We start from the raw sequence: 14598 nt of genomic DNA, 5'->3' as shown, positions 1-14598 counted from the left end.
ACTTTTTTCACTTGATAGGCCAAAATTGGCACTGCTATTCTATAAAGAAAGGAACATTTCTCATGTGAGATCGTGTTCCAAATAATGAAATGTATGCTGTATTCGGCATACCGTCGCATGAAGACTAGGTATTTATGAGGAGAGAAAACATAGTCTTGATTGCTGTTTGCCTGTGTTAGTTGGTGACTTTTCTATAATTAGCAGTAACTTTAAGGGAGTAAGTGCAGGTTGCTTTTTGAATAGTTTATATGTGTACAATTATCTAACATTTGTTGTAAGCAATTAGCTTAAGAAGTTTTTGTCTGTCTCTTGTGTTTCCTACCTAGTGCCCAGTAATGCAGCCCGTGATGATATCTGTGAATTAAAACTCACTGCAAAGCTAAATGCATTCGGTATTACAGTGTGTGATCAGACCTGTAGCATTGCAGACATTAGAATACAAGGTAAGGGTTTTTTTATTTAAGTAATAGAGTAGCTGATTGTAGCAAGAAATATATTATTCCCCTCCATTCACTTCTGAAAGGCTAGTGTGTGCACCACATATGTCTCTGTAAGATATGTTTGAATACTTTTTGATTGCATAAGATGGTGGTTAATTATTTTAGTAGCCAAAATGCCTGCGAGGCAAGAAAATGTTTAACCCTGAAAAAGAAAGCAATTAATTTTTAAGTGGAGTAAAACTAAAAGAAATGAAGGCACTACATTATAAATAACAGAAGCTTTCTTTTTTTAATAGCTAGATCTTAGATAGTGTTGGGAATTTTCACTCTAGTCTTAGAGTCAGTTTATGCTGGCATATGTAGTAAAGTCATGACTTCTGTCTTGGGCTTAGTGTCAGTTATTATAGAGTAGAATACTGGATTCTAAGCTCCTCTTAGTCTTTATATCCAGTAATAAATGATGCTTCTTTTTTAAAAAGTGTTTATTTAATAAATGCACTTAAACAAATGGCTATCTTCTTCCTTTTGTCTCAAATCAGGAATGGATGCATCTATAGCTATGAAACCTAAAAAGATTAAAGTGTTCTCCAGACTTGAGGACATTGTTATTACAAATGTTGATCCAAAAACAGTCCATAAAAAGGTGATGTGTTGTGCAGATTGTAAACAAACAAAAAGACCTTGTTCTTTATTTAATGACAGCACTGTAGTTTATTTGCTGTGTTGTATAATAAGTGCAATGTAATGTATCAAATATTAAGCAAAATTCCATTGTTTCATTTCATTTATTTCAGGGAAGAAAAACGTGCTTCCCTAAAATATTTAATTCTTTTTAATCATGTTTTTACTGATGCGCTTGAGTTGCATGGGTTAAATGTAAAGGGACTATAGGTAACCATGTGAGAAAACATATACTATAGAACAGCTGATTTAATTTCCTTTTGTGCTGAGCATATATGTGTCCAATTATTGCTGATAAGTTGCATTTGATCTTTTTGTGGAAATATTTTTTGTTTGATAACTTAAGCAATAATTCTATCACATATTACTGCCTGGGAGTGTTAACTATATGGACTTAATCTTCTAGGCTGTCTCCATAATGGGAGATGAAGTGTTTAGATTTCACATGTCACTTTATCCAGATGCTACCGCAGGGGAAGCTTATGCTGATATGTCAAGGGTGGATGGAAAAATGTCTCTGAAAGTAGGCTGCATCCAAATAATTTACCTACATAGATTCTTCCTGTCTCTCTTGGTAAGACATTGGTTTCAGTTCCTTACTTGACATTATAAGTTTTTTAATAAAATAAAACATAATCTGTTCTTTGTGACTTGTACCTTGCGTGAACTGATGCACAAGCGTATAGAAATATTTTGTTGAAGTGTCACTTAAGTTTTACTGCCTCATAGAAGAATGAGGAGTAAGGAGGATGACAAAACAAATTTTGAATTGATAGCTTTAATAATACCTTAAAAATTAAATACATAAGCAACGTCTCAGCTTGTGCATGATTTTAACCTTTTGCTCTTTTCCATGGTTGCATTAGAAGTTCTATCTTTCTGCCAGTTTAACTATTTTGCTTAAGTTTACGTTTTGTCGGAGGCTTGTCTTTTTTGAGAGGTTTATTTGCTGTCATAGAACTCTTACTTTTTTTCACTGCCTGTCAACAGAACTTCCTAAACAATTTCCAAACGGCACAAGAGGCCCTGACTGCAGTTACTGTCCAGGCAGCAGAAAAGGCTGCTTCCAGCATGAAAGACTTTGCTAAAAAGAGCTTCCGCCTCTTAATGGATGTCAACTTGAAAGCTCCAGTTATAGTTGTTCCTGAGTCTTCAACTTCATACAATGCTTTGGTAGCTGATCTTGGCTTAATCAGAGTTCAGAATGAATTCAAGCTGGTGTCTTCAGATGAATCTCCTCTTCCTCCAGTCATTGACAACATGGATGTGCAACTAAGTCATTTGAAATTATCAAGGTATACATGGAGTTTTCTTCTGAATTGAAAAGTGTTTGTAAAGAAAACAGGTCCATATTCTATATACAGCATTGTTCTATGTTTTTAAAGATGATAGGTGATGAAAAAATACTAAAACTAAACAAGCCCACTCCCCCAGACTAAGTTTGAGAGTGCTTTTAGATAGGGACACATGTCCCTGTCTCAAACTTCTTGGAAAGAAAGGAATGATAGGACAGTAACTGAGCTCATCTTAAGTGCATACCTGGGTGTAAGTGCATGTAAGCATGCATTATTACTAATTTAGAAAAAAGTATATGTATAATTCTGCTAGATTTACATGATATTGTTTTATATTCTGCAACTACTAAACATTTTTTTTCTCTGCCACTGTCTTTTGTAGGTGTGTTATATCCACAGATTCTCAACCATTTCATGAAATTCTGTGTCCTGTGAGTTTGACTTTACTGGTCCAGAGAAATTTAGCAGCAACTTGGTATCATAAAACCCCAACAATTGGTATCAAAGGAGACCTAAAACCAATGCAGGTAATACAAAGTTATGTCAAAAGTTAGATATTTTCTCAGAATAAGAATAACCTAGTTAAGATGCTTGTAAACTCGTTGCAACTTGTATTCTTTACAGAATGTTAAAAGATTCCAGCTTGACGGTCCAGTTCATTGGTCTATTGGAGTTTTGATATCGTATAGTGACTAATTTTGGTGTAGCAGCATGCAAATGGAATAAAACCTATTTTTTACTTTTCTGTGGGTCTGTTGGAGCTATCCTTCGACTCAACAGTCAGTAAAGTCATTGAGGCTGTCTTTGAGTTAGCATTTAAAATCTAGATTTAAGATTTTATATTGTTTAATCTGTAATATTCAGGTTATTTGAGCATTTAAGTAGGTTTATTAGAAATTAAAAGGGTAGATGTGGATCTCCAGTATGCAACAGTTAAGTAGTATGGTTCATATCTTTGCAGATGGAGGCCTTTACTTTCTCTTTTCCTACATTAACCGTATGGATTTAAGTGTGTAAAAATGGGCTAGGGGCCTTTTAGTTGTTCATGATCCCTGTTTAACTCCTGAATCTGTGCTGTGGCCAAATGTAGCACTGGTGAAGCACAGATGATTAACGTAGTGGAGCAGTACCAGTAAAAAAAAATAAATGTAGAAAAAACATTCTAACACTGTATTGCGGGCTAAGTGACTACATTTTGTCACTTAATACTGCTTTTTTTCATGATCATGTTATGTGATAGTTGGATTCGGTTTAATTAACTCTTTAAAGGCCTACTGAATGACAGTTGCTTTAGTGTATATGATGTAAATTTTGCATTTAATGTTATCTGGTTTTGTTTATGGATTACTGAATTATTAAGAAGGGCTTATTATCATCAGTTACTCATATTTTTAGCAGGCAAAGAGCCTTTACAAGACTAGAAAGTGTTTATCGTGTGGAGTGTTAGTTCTTGGTGTAACTCTTGTTCTTAACAAGTAACAAATGATATTTTAGGAAAAATGGGCAAATTATTTTGGGTGTTTTGGCCAGGATCATTTTGACTAGACAGCTTGTTTATGGTGGAAGCAGCATGTTGTTACTTCTCAACATTTGCATACTGTGTTAGAAAGAAGTACTGTCACCAAAAATGAAGTTGCGGGTTTATCACTTCACAGATTGCACTCAGTGAAGATGATCTAACTGTGGTCATGAAAATTTTACTTGAAAACCTTGGAGGGGCTTCTTCCCAGCCAACTACTGTGCAAGAGAACATTGAAGATACACAGATACTTCAAAAAGGGAAAGTTCCAAATGAATCTGATTTCTGTGAGGGTATGTTCAATTCAAAAGCTACATATGTTTAGGCAGAGGGCAATTTGCAAATTCAAAAATCGTATTTATCTCAAGCACTTAAATGTGTAAATAAAATCTTTTTCTTAATTATTCTGTATGTATTGTGTACATGAAAGGTTATAAATAATGTATGCACATACATGTAGTGTGAGCTGTTGATGATCAAAAGTTTTTTGTAGTGTGTTTTTTGTGATTCATCTCTTATAGGATGGTACTCTTCAGCTGCAGGTAGTTTAAAAAAGAAAAAAGCCAAACCAACTACTGCATAATGTTAATGCACAGTTACAACAATCTAGATATTATTAGTATTCAAATAGTGTGATAATGTAAAGAGTGTAAGTCTGTGAATGAAATACTGTTAACTTTGCCAAAGTCTTTTTTTTGTCCAAAATTTAACTTTCTTAGTGTCAAAAAACTATTGTTCAGCCAATAGTTGAATTGCTATGCTATCAGAAGAAACTGGAAGGAAGAATAGTGCAAACTCCTTGAGCAGTCTCAGTGTTTTCTGTAGTTCTCCATCAAAGCAAATGAAGAACTGCAGTAAATTAATGACAGCTTTTTTTTTATTAAACCACTCTGTGCTAGGTAATTTTAGCATGCATTAAATAGAACAGAGTGCTATTGAGTAAAGAGTAGTGCTTGTTGATCTGAATAGTCTTCCAAATTTAGAGGTTTTCCTCTTTCTGTGACTGTCTGATATTAACTAAAAAAACCCCCAAACAAACAAACAAAACCAACCAAAACAAAACAAAACACCCCCACACCCCTGCCTTGCCCAGAAAACCACCCCCAAGCCCAGTGTTATAAAGAAATATAAAAATACTTTCTTTTCACTGACAGGTCGTCTTGCTTTTGGAGAAAAAGATGCTTCTGCAGTTCAGTCTTCTGTGGAATGCTATACAACGCTTAAATTTGACTTCAATTTTGAGTCACTTTCAGTAACTCTCTACAATAGTGATACAAATCAGGTTTGTGACAAAACTTTTACCATAGAGATGGGGTGGGGAACTTAATGCTTCTCACATAGACAGAACTCAGGATAGTAAAACAAAGAGTTTCATTGGTTTTGTTGACATTGTATTGCTTACTCTATGGAGTTTATGCAATTTATCCTGGAACTTTGTTTCTTTATGGGCAGAGTATGTCTGTAAGTGCATTTATAAAAATGACCCTAAAAAAGTAATGAACCAACCAACCAAAACAACCCACCATTTGATTTGGTCATTCAAGCCTTGATTCCAGTTATCCAAAATAAAAATGAAAATTTGAAAAGCAGGAATTGCTAGCTTTAGATGATGCTAGTTCTGTGCATGCTACCTATACAGTCAGTAAGCAGAGCCAAGGTGAACATAGCCCATACTTCCTTCTCATATCCCTGAGGGTGAGCAATAATGAACATCCTTCTTGTGCAGAAAATGGAAGAGAAAAATGTACAATGTTGCCTTATTTTTATGACTTAATATGCTTTGTCCAGAAGTGAAGATGCTTGCTTTGTTAGTCTTGGTATATAGTGAAGATGTGGTAGCTTTGCATTTAAAATAACTGTAGTGCGGGAATTTGTGGTGCTTTTTGTATGAGGGGCACAAAACGAGCATTACGGGGGAAAAAGTACACTGTAATGGGACCATTTTAATTTCTTCATACACTTTCCACATTTTACTCAGGTCCTGTTTGTAAATAAGTTAGTGTGGTAGGAGTGGAGGGATCCTCTGGTAGGAGGTTCAGAGTTCAGACAGGTTATCCTTTGGTCATGCATTCTGAACAACTGTTAGAAATGTGGTAAAGAAACAACTTTGTTACAACCCGTTTTCTGTTTTCTCAGTGAGTTTCTTGGACTAATTTGTATGATTGGAGGACTGACAGCAACAGGCTAATCAGATCCTTCAATTCATGGATCAAAATGCACGTGGCTAGCAGTAAGGGAAATGTTCCTATTTGTTCCGTAATAACTAGTCCTACTATGTCTCATTATGTAGAAGTCCCTGCTTTCACTGCATAGTGACAAATTACGCCTTGGTGAACTCCGATTGCATCTCATGGCATCATCAGGGAAGATGTTTTCAGATGGCTCAATGGATATTAGTGTTAAACTCAAGGCGTGTACCCTGGATGATCTCAGAGAAGGAATTCAGAATGTGACTGCAAGGTAAGTTTGAGCACATCAGACATGAAAAAACTCCATGCAACTTGTGAGGAAGGTTGTTACCTTGTTCTATACTATGTTTCACATGGGATTGATAAAACTTAGTAGGGCTGTCAGTTGTTGCCTGTCATAGTGTGCACTACAGTAATGAATGATGTAATCTGAATAATGTTAAGCAAGTTTATTTTATATGTTGATTTCCCAGGTTGTCCAAAACAACAAAAAAAGATGTACCTGGGAGGCTTGAGTAAACTATGTAGAACAACTGGGTAGAGAGCAGCCAGCCTCAGCTGGAGAGCTCTATGCATGGAAACTTTTTAGTCTGATTGTTACATGCTACATAGGTAGTTCCAAAACTGTAGCACACATTTTAAATTGAAATGACTCCTGTGTTAGAGAAACCTTCTTGTTTCTGGAGGGAACGCCGATTGTTTGTGTTGTAATTGTTATTTATAAATGGCACTGGGGAAAAAATGGCACTACTTATGCATTGCTCGTTTTTCTAGATGTATGTGTTACGATGATTGAAATGTATCTTATGAAACTTGTTTTCCAGAATGATAGACAAGAAAGATGACACAAATGACAGTTCTATGATAGATATAAACTACAAGCAGGATAAAAATGGAACTGAAGTAATTGCTCTCCTTGACAAGCTATACATATGTGCCAGTATGGAGTTTTTGTTGACAGTAGCAGATTTTTTCATTAACTCAATGCCAGCATCCTCAACTGAAAGATCTGCACAGTTCCAATTAAAGCATGTTGCTTCTGGGAAATCCAAGACAGAAACAGGTCTGTGAAACTGATTTCCACCCCCACTCCCCTCCTTTACAGACCTCGTACTGAAAATAAATCATCCAAAAGTTTTCAAGATACTGTCTTGCTATCAGGCTTAAGAAATGAGTTTATTCTTCACAATGTGTAAATTGGGCACTGATACCATAGATTGTTGTAAGCAGTAGTAGTTCTAAAACTGCTGTGTTAAGTAGTGGAGTTGTGCTCTCCAACAGAGCTAAATATTGAAAGTCACTCATGCTAAACAGGACTTTTACCTGTGTAATGTTGCAAAGGAAGCATCCTTAGGGTAAAAAGTGCCGTGTAGATAGTAATTAAGGAAGTAAAAAGAACAACTTACTCTTTAAAGGTGAGTGATGTCTTACCTTTACTTCTGCAAGTTGTGTATTTTGAAACTAGGTTATTTCAGAATGGAAGACTTGAGTTTTTGATGAACAGCTTTCCTCTCTTTGGTTGAAGACTAAAGGTAAAGCATGATGAAACAAGGGCAAGGAACACCGTGTTTGAGGTTCTTTTTATTTGGTTTTAAGTGATTGTTAGGCTTGCCTTAGTTGTGGTCAGACCTAGTCTGGGTTGTGTTGTCTAGCTGGTTCCCAACAAACCTGCTGCTGTTTTGGGGACCTTGGCAGAGTACTAGAGTGAGCCCTAGGTTTTATGAATTGCCCTAGTGATGTCAGAAGTTCACTTCCTCTCTTCTTCCCTTGCTGGGGATGTGCACAAGCCCTGTGATGAGGGAGAGATGGTACACACTCCAGAAAAATGGCACTTGCAGGGGCTGCTCAGGGTGCGTTGTTGCCTGTAGTCCATGATGCCTAGCTTTCTTGGCTTTCCTTGTAGTGCACCAAGCCTCAACTTGGCACCTCTTCCATTGCATAGGTGTGATATCCTGGTACTACCAGGAAGTATGAGGTGTGAGTAACCCATATAATGAGTCCCAGTGTGCAGGAGCATCACATGGCTCTACACTGCCTATCATTGAGGGCCAAAGTGACTTGATCCATCACTAGGTTAGAGACTCTTGCTTTTAATTGAGATAAACATAATACGATTCTCTCCTCCTGTTTGAAGACTGAGTGGATATTCAGACAAATTGAATATTGCTAATTTGGTTTTAATTAGTAAATCTTCACTCTAAAGAATTTAGTTATTTTAGGCATTCAGCCAGAATATAACTATTTCCAGCTTGGCTTTGTAGAGCCACTGCTTAGGTTGACTACAGTGTGTAGAGCTAATACTGTCTTTTTACAATATTGAAACAATTTCTTCAAAACAAGGCTTCTGACCAGTTTGCTGCTGATTTCTGCACACTGTGTAATATTCAGCAAAGTATTCCTGTAAAAATTGAGACATATTTGTAAAATTTATACCTCTAAAATTATGTAGCAATTTTAATGCATGGCTTGGGTATTATGTACATAATAATGCTTTCAAACGATTGATATTCAAGGGGGTGTTTCACTTTCACAGAAATATCTGTACGGCAAAATATGACAGTAAAAGCTGTGATCATGGATCCAGAAATCGTTTTTGTTGCTAATTTGACCAGTGCGGATGCCCCTGCCTTAAAAGTGTCCTTCCAATGTGACTTTTCTTTGACATCTGGAAAGCTCGCACAGAGGATGACTGCTCAAGTTAAGGGATTCAAAGTGTTGGCCTGTGCCTTTCTCAAAGAAAAACAAGACAAAAGTGTTACTACGGTAAGAAAACTCGGTTTTCATAATGTGATAAGTAATGAGAATTGTTGGCAGGTGCGTTCCTTCGGTTGGCGTATCCATAGCACTGAGAAATTTCAGGTTTTGTATCATGACTGCTATGAAGACAGGAGGGGACTGCACATCTGTGGTATGGCTTTTAAAGGTGAATCTTTCATCTGTAGGTGCAAGACTTCATTATGTAGAGTTCTGTCTAAAAGTTGTGTGCTGCATTTTTAAATTAAATTTAAAGTTTTTAGTGAAGAAATTGTATGAGGGATTTTGAAGACTAAGAATATCTCTCTGCAACTTTTGTTTATTGCTTGTCAGCTCACTTGTTGCAGTAGAGTATGCTGATTAGCATGTTGCTTGGAACTTCTACTCATTCCTGGTAGCGATCAGTGAGCCACAAAGGTGGCCTGTGTGGTTCATCTCACACATGGTATCTTTCATTCTGCATTTAGTTTTCTAAAGGATTCAGGGTTTTTTTGACTATACCATCAGTCTTTTTGTGCATTGGATTTTTGTTTGGTCTGTTTTTTAAGCCTTACATCAAAAGCTTTTATTTCACTGCTTTTAACCTTCCTGTACAAAATTGTTCTTGTGCAAATTTGGATGCTGGAATGAGGTACAGTAACACTGTGGAAAGAATGCTGTTACTTTGAAACATACTATTTTATGGAATCAGCATCCCTTTGGCCTATGGCATTAAAAAATACAAGACCATTTGAACAGGTTAGATTCCAGGAGTTACCTTAATAATAAAATTATATTTTTCACTCAGGTGTTACGACCATGTTCTTTGGTCATGGAAAATATGGTGCATGTCTCAGGGTTACAAACTGTGGTAGTAACAGTAGAAGAACTTACTATAAAGGTAAGATCATTAAAACTGTCTTCTGAAGAACAAGTGCGCTTCTCAAGCTGTAGCATGCTTTTTTTTAAAGTTCTGTATTGCTACTTAAAGTTTCCATTTTCCCCATTAATTTAATTTCAGAAATAGGCATTTATCCTTTTTTTAGAGCTGTTCTGTGTTGGAAAAAATCATTCCATGTTCCTTGTTTGGGCAATCTCTTGGCAAAAAAGGACTAATTTAAATACGTCAGGTACTAGGATTCCTTCTACCAGTTTCTTCCAAATTTATGAAACAGACCTTCCCCCTGTCGCCACCACCACCACTGTTTTTGTCTTCAGAGATGCTTATAAGCAGGAGCATACATGCAAGTGTGTGTGCCGTTAATGTGATTTCCAGGATGATATGCAATGTGAAATACCTAGTTCTTAATAGGTAAATTAATAATTGTGTCTATAGTAAAGGTCTTTCTGAATGCAGTTTACTAATTCTCCTATTAAAAGTTCAGAAATTTGCATTTGTGGTCTGAAAATTGTGGTCAGTGGTGCTGTCTTAAACTGTAGGCAACAGTACATTGTTCCTAAAGCATAAAGCTTTTGGTGGGTGTATTGTACTGTAAATGGAAATGGTGGTGCGCATAACTCTGCAAACATGCTTTTCTGAACACCTTGAAGATTTAAAAAATAAATTCACATTTCACAGTGTAGTAGGGAAAAGGTTGATATTGACTGCCGTTATGGGAGTACTGTGTATTAGTAAAAGTGAAATTGCAATCTGAGAATTTTATTCTTGAGCTGGGGGGCGGGGGTGGGGGTGTCTTGTGAGGGAGGAATTGGAAAGTTTTGTAGGAAGGGAAAAGCAGAGGAAGTCCATGAATGGGTTCTGTTTCTTTATCTTGGAATTGAAGTTGCATCTCGTATAAGAGTCTTTAATGCTGTGTACCTTTATGAAGAACCCAAGAGTTCTTTGCCATTTCCGTTTATTGTATATTTTGTATGTTAATCAGTTTTAAATTGTTTTGTGCTATAAAGTTTTTATTTTGTTCTTTGTTCAAGATCTCACCAATAATTTTAAACACTGTAATGACCATTATGGCTGCCATAAAACCCAAAACAATAGAGGAGGATTCTAGAGGAGCACCTGAAGTTTCTGAGAATTTGTGGCAAGTGAAGCCTATAGATGAGTGCAATGCTTGGTTTCTTGGTGTTGATGTAGCTACAGAAGCAACAGAAACTTTTAAGGACCGGGAACATGTTCTGAAACAAGAGAAATTCGACATTGTGGTGAAATCAGTTCAGGTCACCTTGGAATGTGGCCTGGGTCATCGTACTGTCCCTTTATTGTTAGTGGAATCTGTGTTTTCAGGTGTCCTTAAAAACTGGTCTTCGCTGATGGAGGTCACTGCTGATATGTCACTGGAGGTATGTAGAATCAAATTGTTAGCAGTTTAAAACACTTTTGCACATTTCATAATGTTCCAAGAAAGTTTCTAGTATATTTCTATGTGCTAAATTAATAATAGTTTTAAATTGTAATGCTCTTAGGAGTGCTTTAGTAGTTAGGCAAGTATGGCTAAGCATGATGTAGTTCTTAGGAAACTTTAAAATCAATAACAGATGTTACTGGAATAATCTAGTTCTCTCTGTTTCTCCATTATTTTCACATATTCATTTTTTGCTGCATGAACAATGAGCTTGGCTTAGTTGAATATTCATATTTATCTGTTTGCCCATCTTTGTTTCTCTAGCATTGTGTTTATTTGTAAGATACAAGTTACGCTATGTTCTCAAAAATCTTCTTTGCATCTTGGATTGTAATCATACGATATCTGTTTTGCTAGCTATTGCAACTGTTTTCCCCAAGACACGGTAAATTCTGAGATGTTATGTCTCTTACGGAGGCAGCATATTAAAATTTCATACAACTAGATGTGCAGCTGTTCTGTGCAGTAGGTTAACTACAGCTTAATTATATGTTGTCAGTGTACCAAATGTGCCTCATACTCCATTCTGTACTGGATATACAAGTAGCCTTTTTTCATTGCTAGATGTGCATATCGGAGTATGGAGGATGCATACCTAACCGTATACAACTGGGGGAAGTCGCCATGCTTCCGAAAGTGGGAAGGGATGAGGAAGATAGCTGAAAGGGAGTGTGCAAAACAGTTTGGACCCCAACTTCTATTCAAATTTGCAGTGGCTGAAGGAAAGTAAAAACTTGGTGTAGGTTATGAGATTAATTGTTCCAGTGGACCAGATCCAGGCTAAGGTTTGCTCAGACTGAATTTTTATTTCATAGTACAGTCATGTACTCTGGGCGTTGAAGTTCCTGATCTCAAAATCATAGTCTCAAACAGTCTTAAGAGAGGGTGGAGTCTTAATTGTATTAAATGAAGATGTTAAAAAGGCATGGAGTTACCAGGCTGTCTGGTTGTTCTAAAAGCAAGGCAGGTTGTCAGTTCTTCAAAACTTAAGTCACTTTCAGAAAGTGTATGACATATTACACTTGTGTATTAATTTTTGAAGCCATTGAAAGGTAGACCTCCAAAATGTGAAATGAAGTTCAATGTTTTCTTGTTAATGTTTTTCATACTAAATGCTATTGGAAGGAACTCAGTCTTTTATTTTTAGATGCCTTATTTAATTTTGGTTCTTTAGGTTCATTATTACAATGAAACCTATGCAGTGTGGGAGCCACTTATTGAACGAATTGAAGGAGGAAAGAAGCAATGGAGTTTAAAGCTGGAAGTATGTAAACACACTTGAACCCATGTGAAACAGTTTGAGTAGCCAACTATTTCTTAAAAGTTTTCTGTGACAGAAGGTTGATCTTCTGAATGCTGTTGCTTTGAGGAAGCTGTGCAATTTCACATAGAAAATCAGTCTTCAGACATCTTAAGGCATTTCTGAATAATGTTAATTCTCCAGTGCATGGACAAAATGTATTGTGTAACCACACATACAGAGAGGAAAGAAAATAACTTGCTTGCCTTCAGTGTTGGTATAAAAATCCTGTGTTTGTGTGGGGGTGTCCAAGTTTTACAACGGAAAGTAGGTTTTCCTTTGCTTGGTGAAATTGTTAAGTGTAGGTCAAGGTTTTTTTCTGTTTTAACATGGGAGAAAGTAACGTGTATGTTCATAATGGCCTAATGAAATTTGTGTTTTAGATGAAGACTAACCCTGTCCAAGAGAGAAGTTTGATGCCTGGGGACGATTTCATTGTTCTTCCTGAGCCGCAAACTGCAGTTAACATCTCTTCAAAGGATACGATGAATATAACAATATCCAAATGTTGTCTTGCTGTTTTCAGTAATTTAGCCAAGGTAGTCCTAACAGGCAGAAGGTGCTGAATCATGTTTTTCTGTAGGAAGTTCTGATACTTTTAAAAGAAATTGCTGTGCTGCCAGTCACAAGCCAATGACTGTTCTGCAGCCCTGACAGATGTTATCTAGCAGGACTGAGGAGTTTTAGTCCTTTAGGGTTAACAAAAAGGTGGTGCTAGTGTTTGAAAAAAGCAATTTCTGTGTTAGAAGAACAAATATGCTTTTGCAGGACTTAAGGAACAGTCCTACAAGCAGCTGAATGAGATTAAAACTAAAACCCTCCAATAAACACAGCTGTTTCCTACAATCCTTTTTCTGAAATATTAAGAGAAATTTGTTTCCCTTTCATCTTTTTTCCTTAACAGAATACTAAGAAAAGTGTGTGTTTTAAGATTGGCCTTCAAAGTGTAAAAGTAGAAAGTCCAGTGTGTTGAAAATACTTCTTTCTCTGTTTTTGTTGTGGTAGTATGTGTGCTTATAGAATGTCCTAGGCACTTCCCTTTGCCTTATTTTTTTGGGGGGGGGGGGATAAATTTGGGGTTACTAAATCAAACTTGTTACAGAATGTGACTATTTATTAACGCTGAATAAGCAAGAGTTCTCTGAGTTAGTACCTGCTTATCCTGTAAGTCTATTTTGGCAGTCAGTTACCATGGCTTTTGTGTAATCAAACAAATGTTTGTAAGCATAAGTTGTGGTTGAATATGTGTACATGGTGAATGTGCTTGGGGCTTCTGTGTCTCAGATCTTATTTTTCTTACAACTCAACAACTGTAAAAAATCCCTATGAGAAGCATGAATGCTTGTTATATCATCAACATTTGCTGCAAATCACAGAATAATAATGAAGTTTTCTAGAAGTAACCTTTACTTCCCTGAGATACTGCTATACAAAGCATAGGCATTGCTTTTTTTCTTTAAAATGGTAGTTACTAGGAACTGTCTTTTGAAGCCTTTATGTTACTGTGGCTATTTATGTATGACATATTATATATATTGTTAATTACAGGCATTTTCAGAAGGGACCGCATCCACGTTTGACTATTCCTTTAAAGAGACAGCACCTTTCATTGTTAAAAATGCCCTCGGTGTTCCTCTCAAAGTGCTTCCTAGCTCCAGTTTTCGGATCGTTGGTTCAGAAAAAGAAAACAAGAATGACGTAGAAAGTGGTCAGAACATGGAACTGGAATACTCTGTTTTTGAAACACCCCAACGAGGGAAGTTGTCTGCGTTGTGCCGACAAGAAAGCTCAGTCTTCTCTGTAAATTTAGGTATTGTGCTAAGGGAGCACTGTGTTATGAGATGTCGAGAATGGGAAGATGGGAGGGGAGAGTCAACATGGTTAAATGTGATCAAAACTCAGGTGAAGTATGTTGTGTTCAAACTACTGTTGTATACTGATGGCAATTTAAAACCCCAAACAAAACTAAAGAAGCTACTGGACTTCTAAAAAGAAGTAAAATTACATCTCTCCAGTTTTTCAGAGGGAAAAATACAAAATTTTTGTTCTTCCCCCCTTTGGAAGGAATGGAAGACATTTTA

At 36.5% G+C, this 14598-nt stretch overlaps 1 protein-coding gene across 3 annotated transcripts in view; it reads left to right on the top strand.

Moving 5' to 3' along the window:
* The window catches only part of VPS13C (vacuolar protein sorting 13 homolog C), a 97294-nt gene that overhangs the window by 48963 nt on the left and 33733 nt on the right, over positions 1-14598 (top strand). For all 3 annotated transcript variants that reach the window (XM_055715787.1, XM_055715788.1, XM_055715789.1), the window contains 15 exons: positions 327-443; positions 980-1083; positions 1528-1695; positions 2112-2416; positions 2799-2943; positions 4072-4228; positions 5090-5217; positions 6226-6395; positions 6949-7187; positions 8658-8887; positions 9666-9758; positions 10790-11155; positions 12392-12481; positions 12901-13056; positions 14066-14327. In XM_055715787.1, coding sequence (XP_055571762.1) covers positions 327-443; positions 980-1083; positions 1528-1695; positions 2112-2416; positions 2799-2943; positions 4072-4228; positions 5090-5217; positions 6226-6395; positions 6949-7187; positions 8658-8887; positions 9666-9758; positions 10790-11155; positions 12392-12481; positions 12901-13056; positions 14066-14327 — 2730 coding nt within the window. The remainder of the gene's footprint in view (positions 1-326; positions 444-979; positions 1084-1527; positions 1696-2111; positions 2417-2798; positions 2944-4071; positions 4229-5089; positions 5218-6225; positions 6396-6948; positions 7188-8657; positions 8888-9665; positions 9759-10789; positions 11156-12391; positions 12482-12900; positions 13057-14065; positions 14328-14598) is intronic.

The sequence above is a fragment of the Falco cherrug genome, chromosome 7 (genome assembly GCF_023634085.1).
Source record: "Falco cherrug isolate bFalChe1 chromosome 7, bFalChe1.pri, whole genome shotgun sequence".
Classification (NCBI taxonomy): Eukaryota; Metazoa; Chordata; class Aves; order Falconiformes; family Falconidae; genus Falco; species Falco cherrug.
This window is presented reverse-complemented; position numbering and strand designations above follow the sequence as displayed.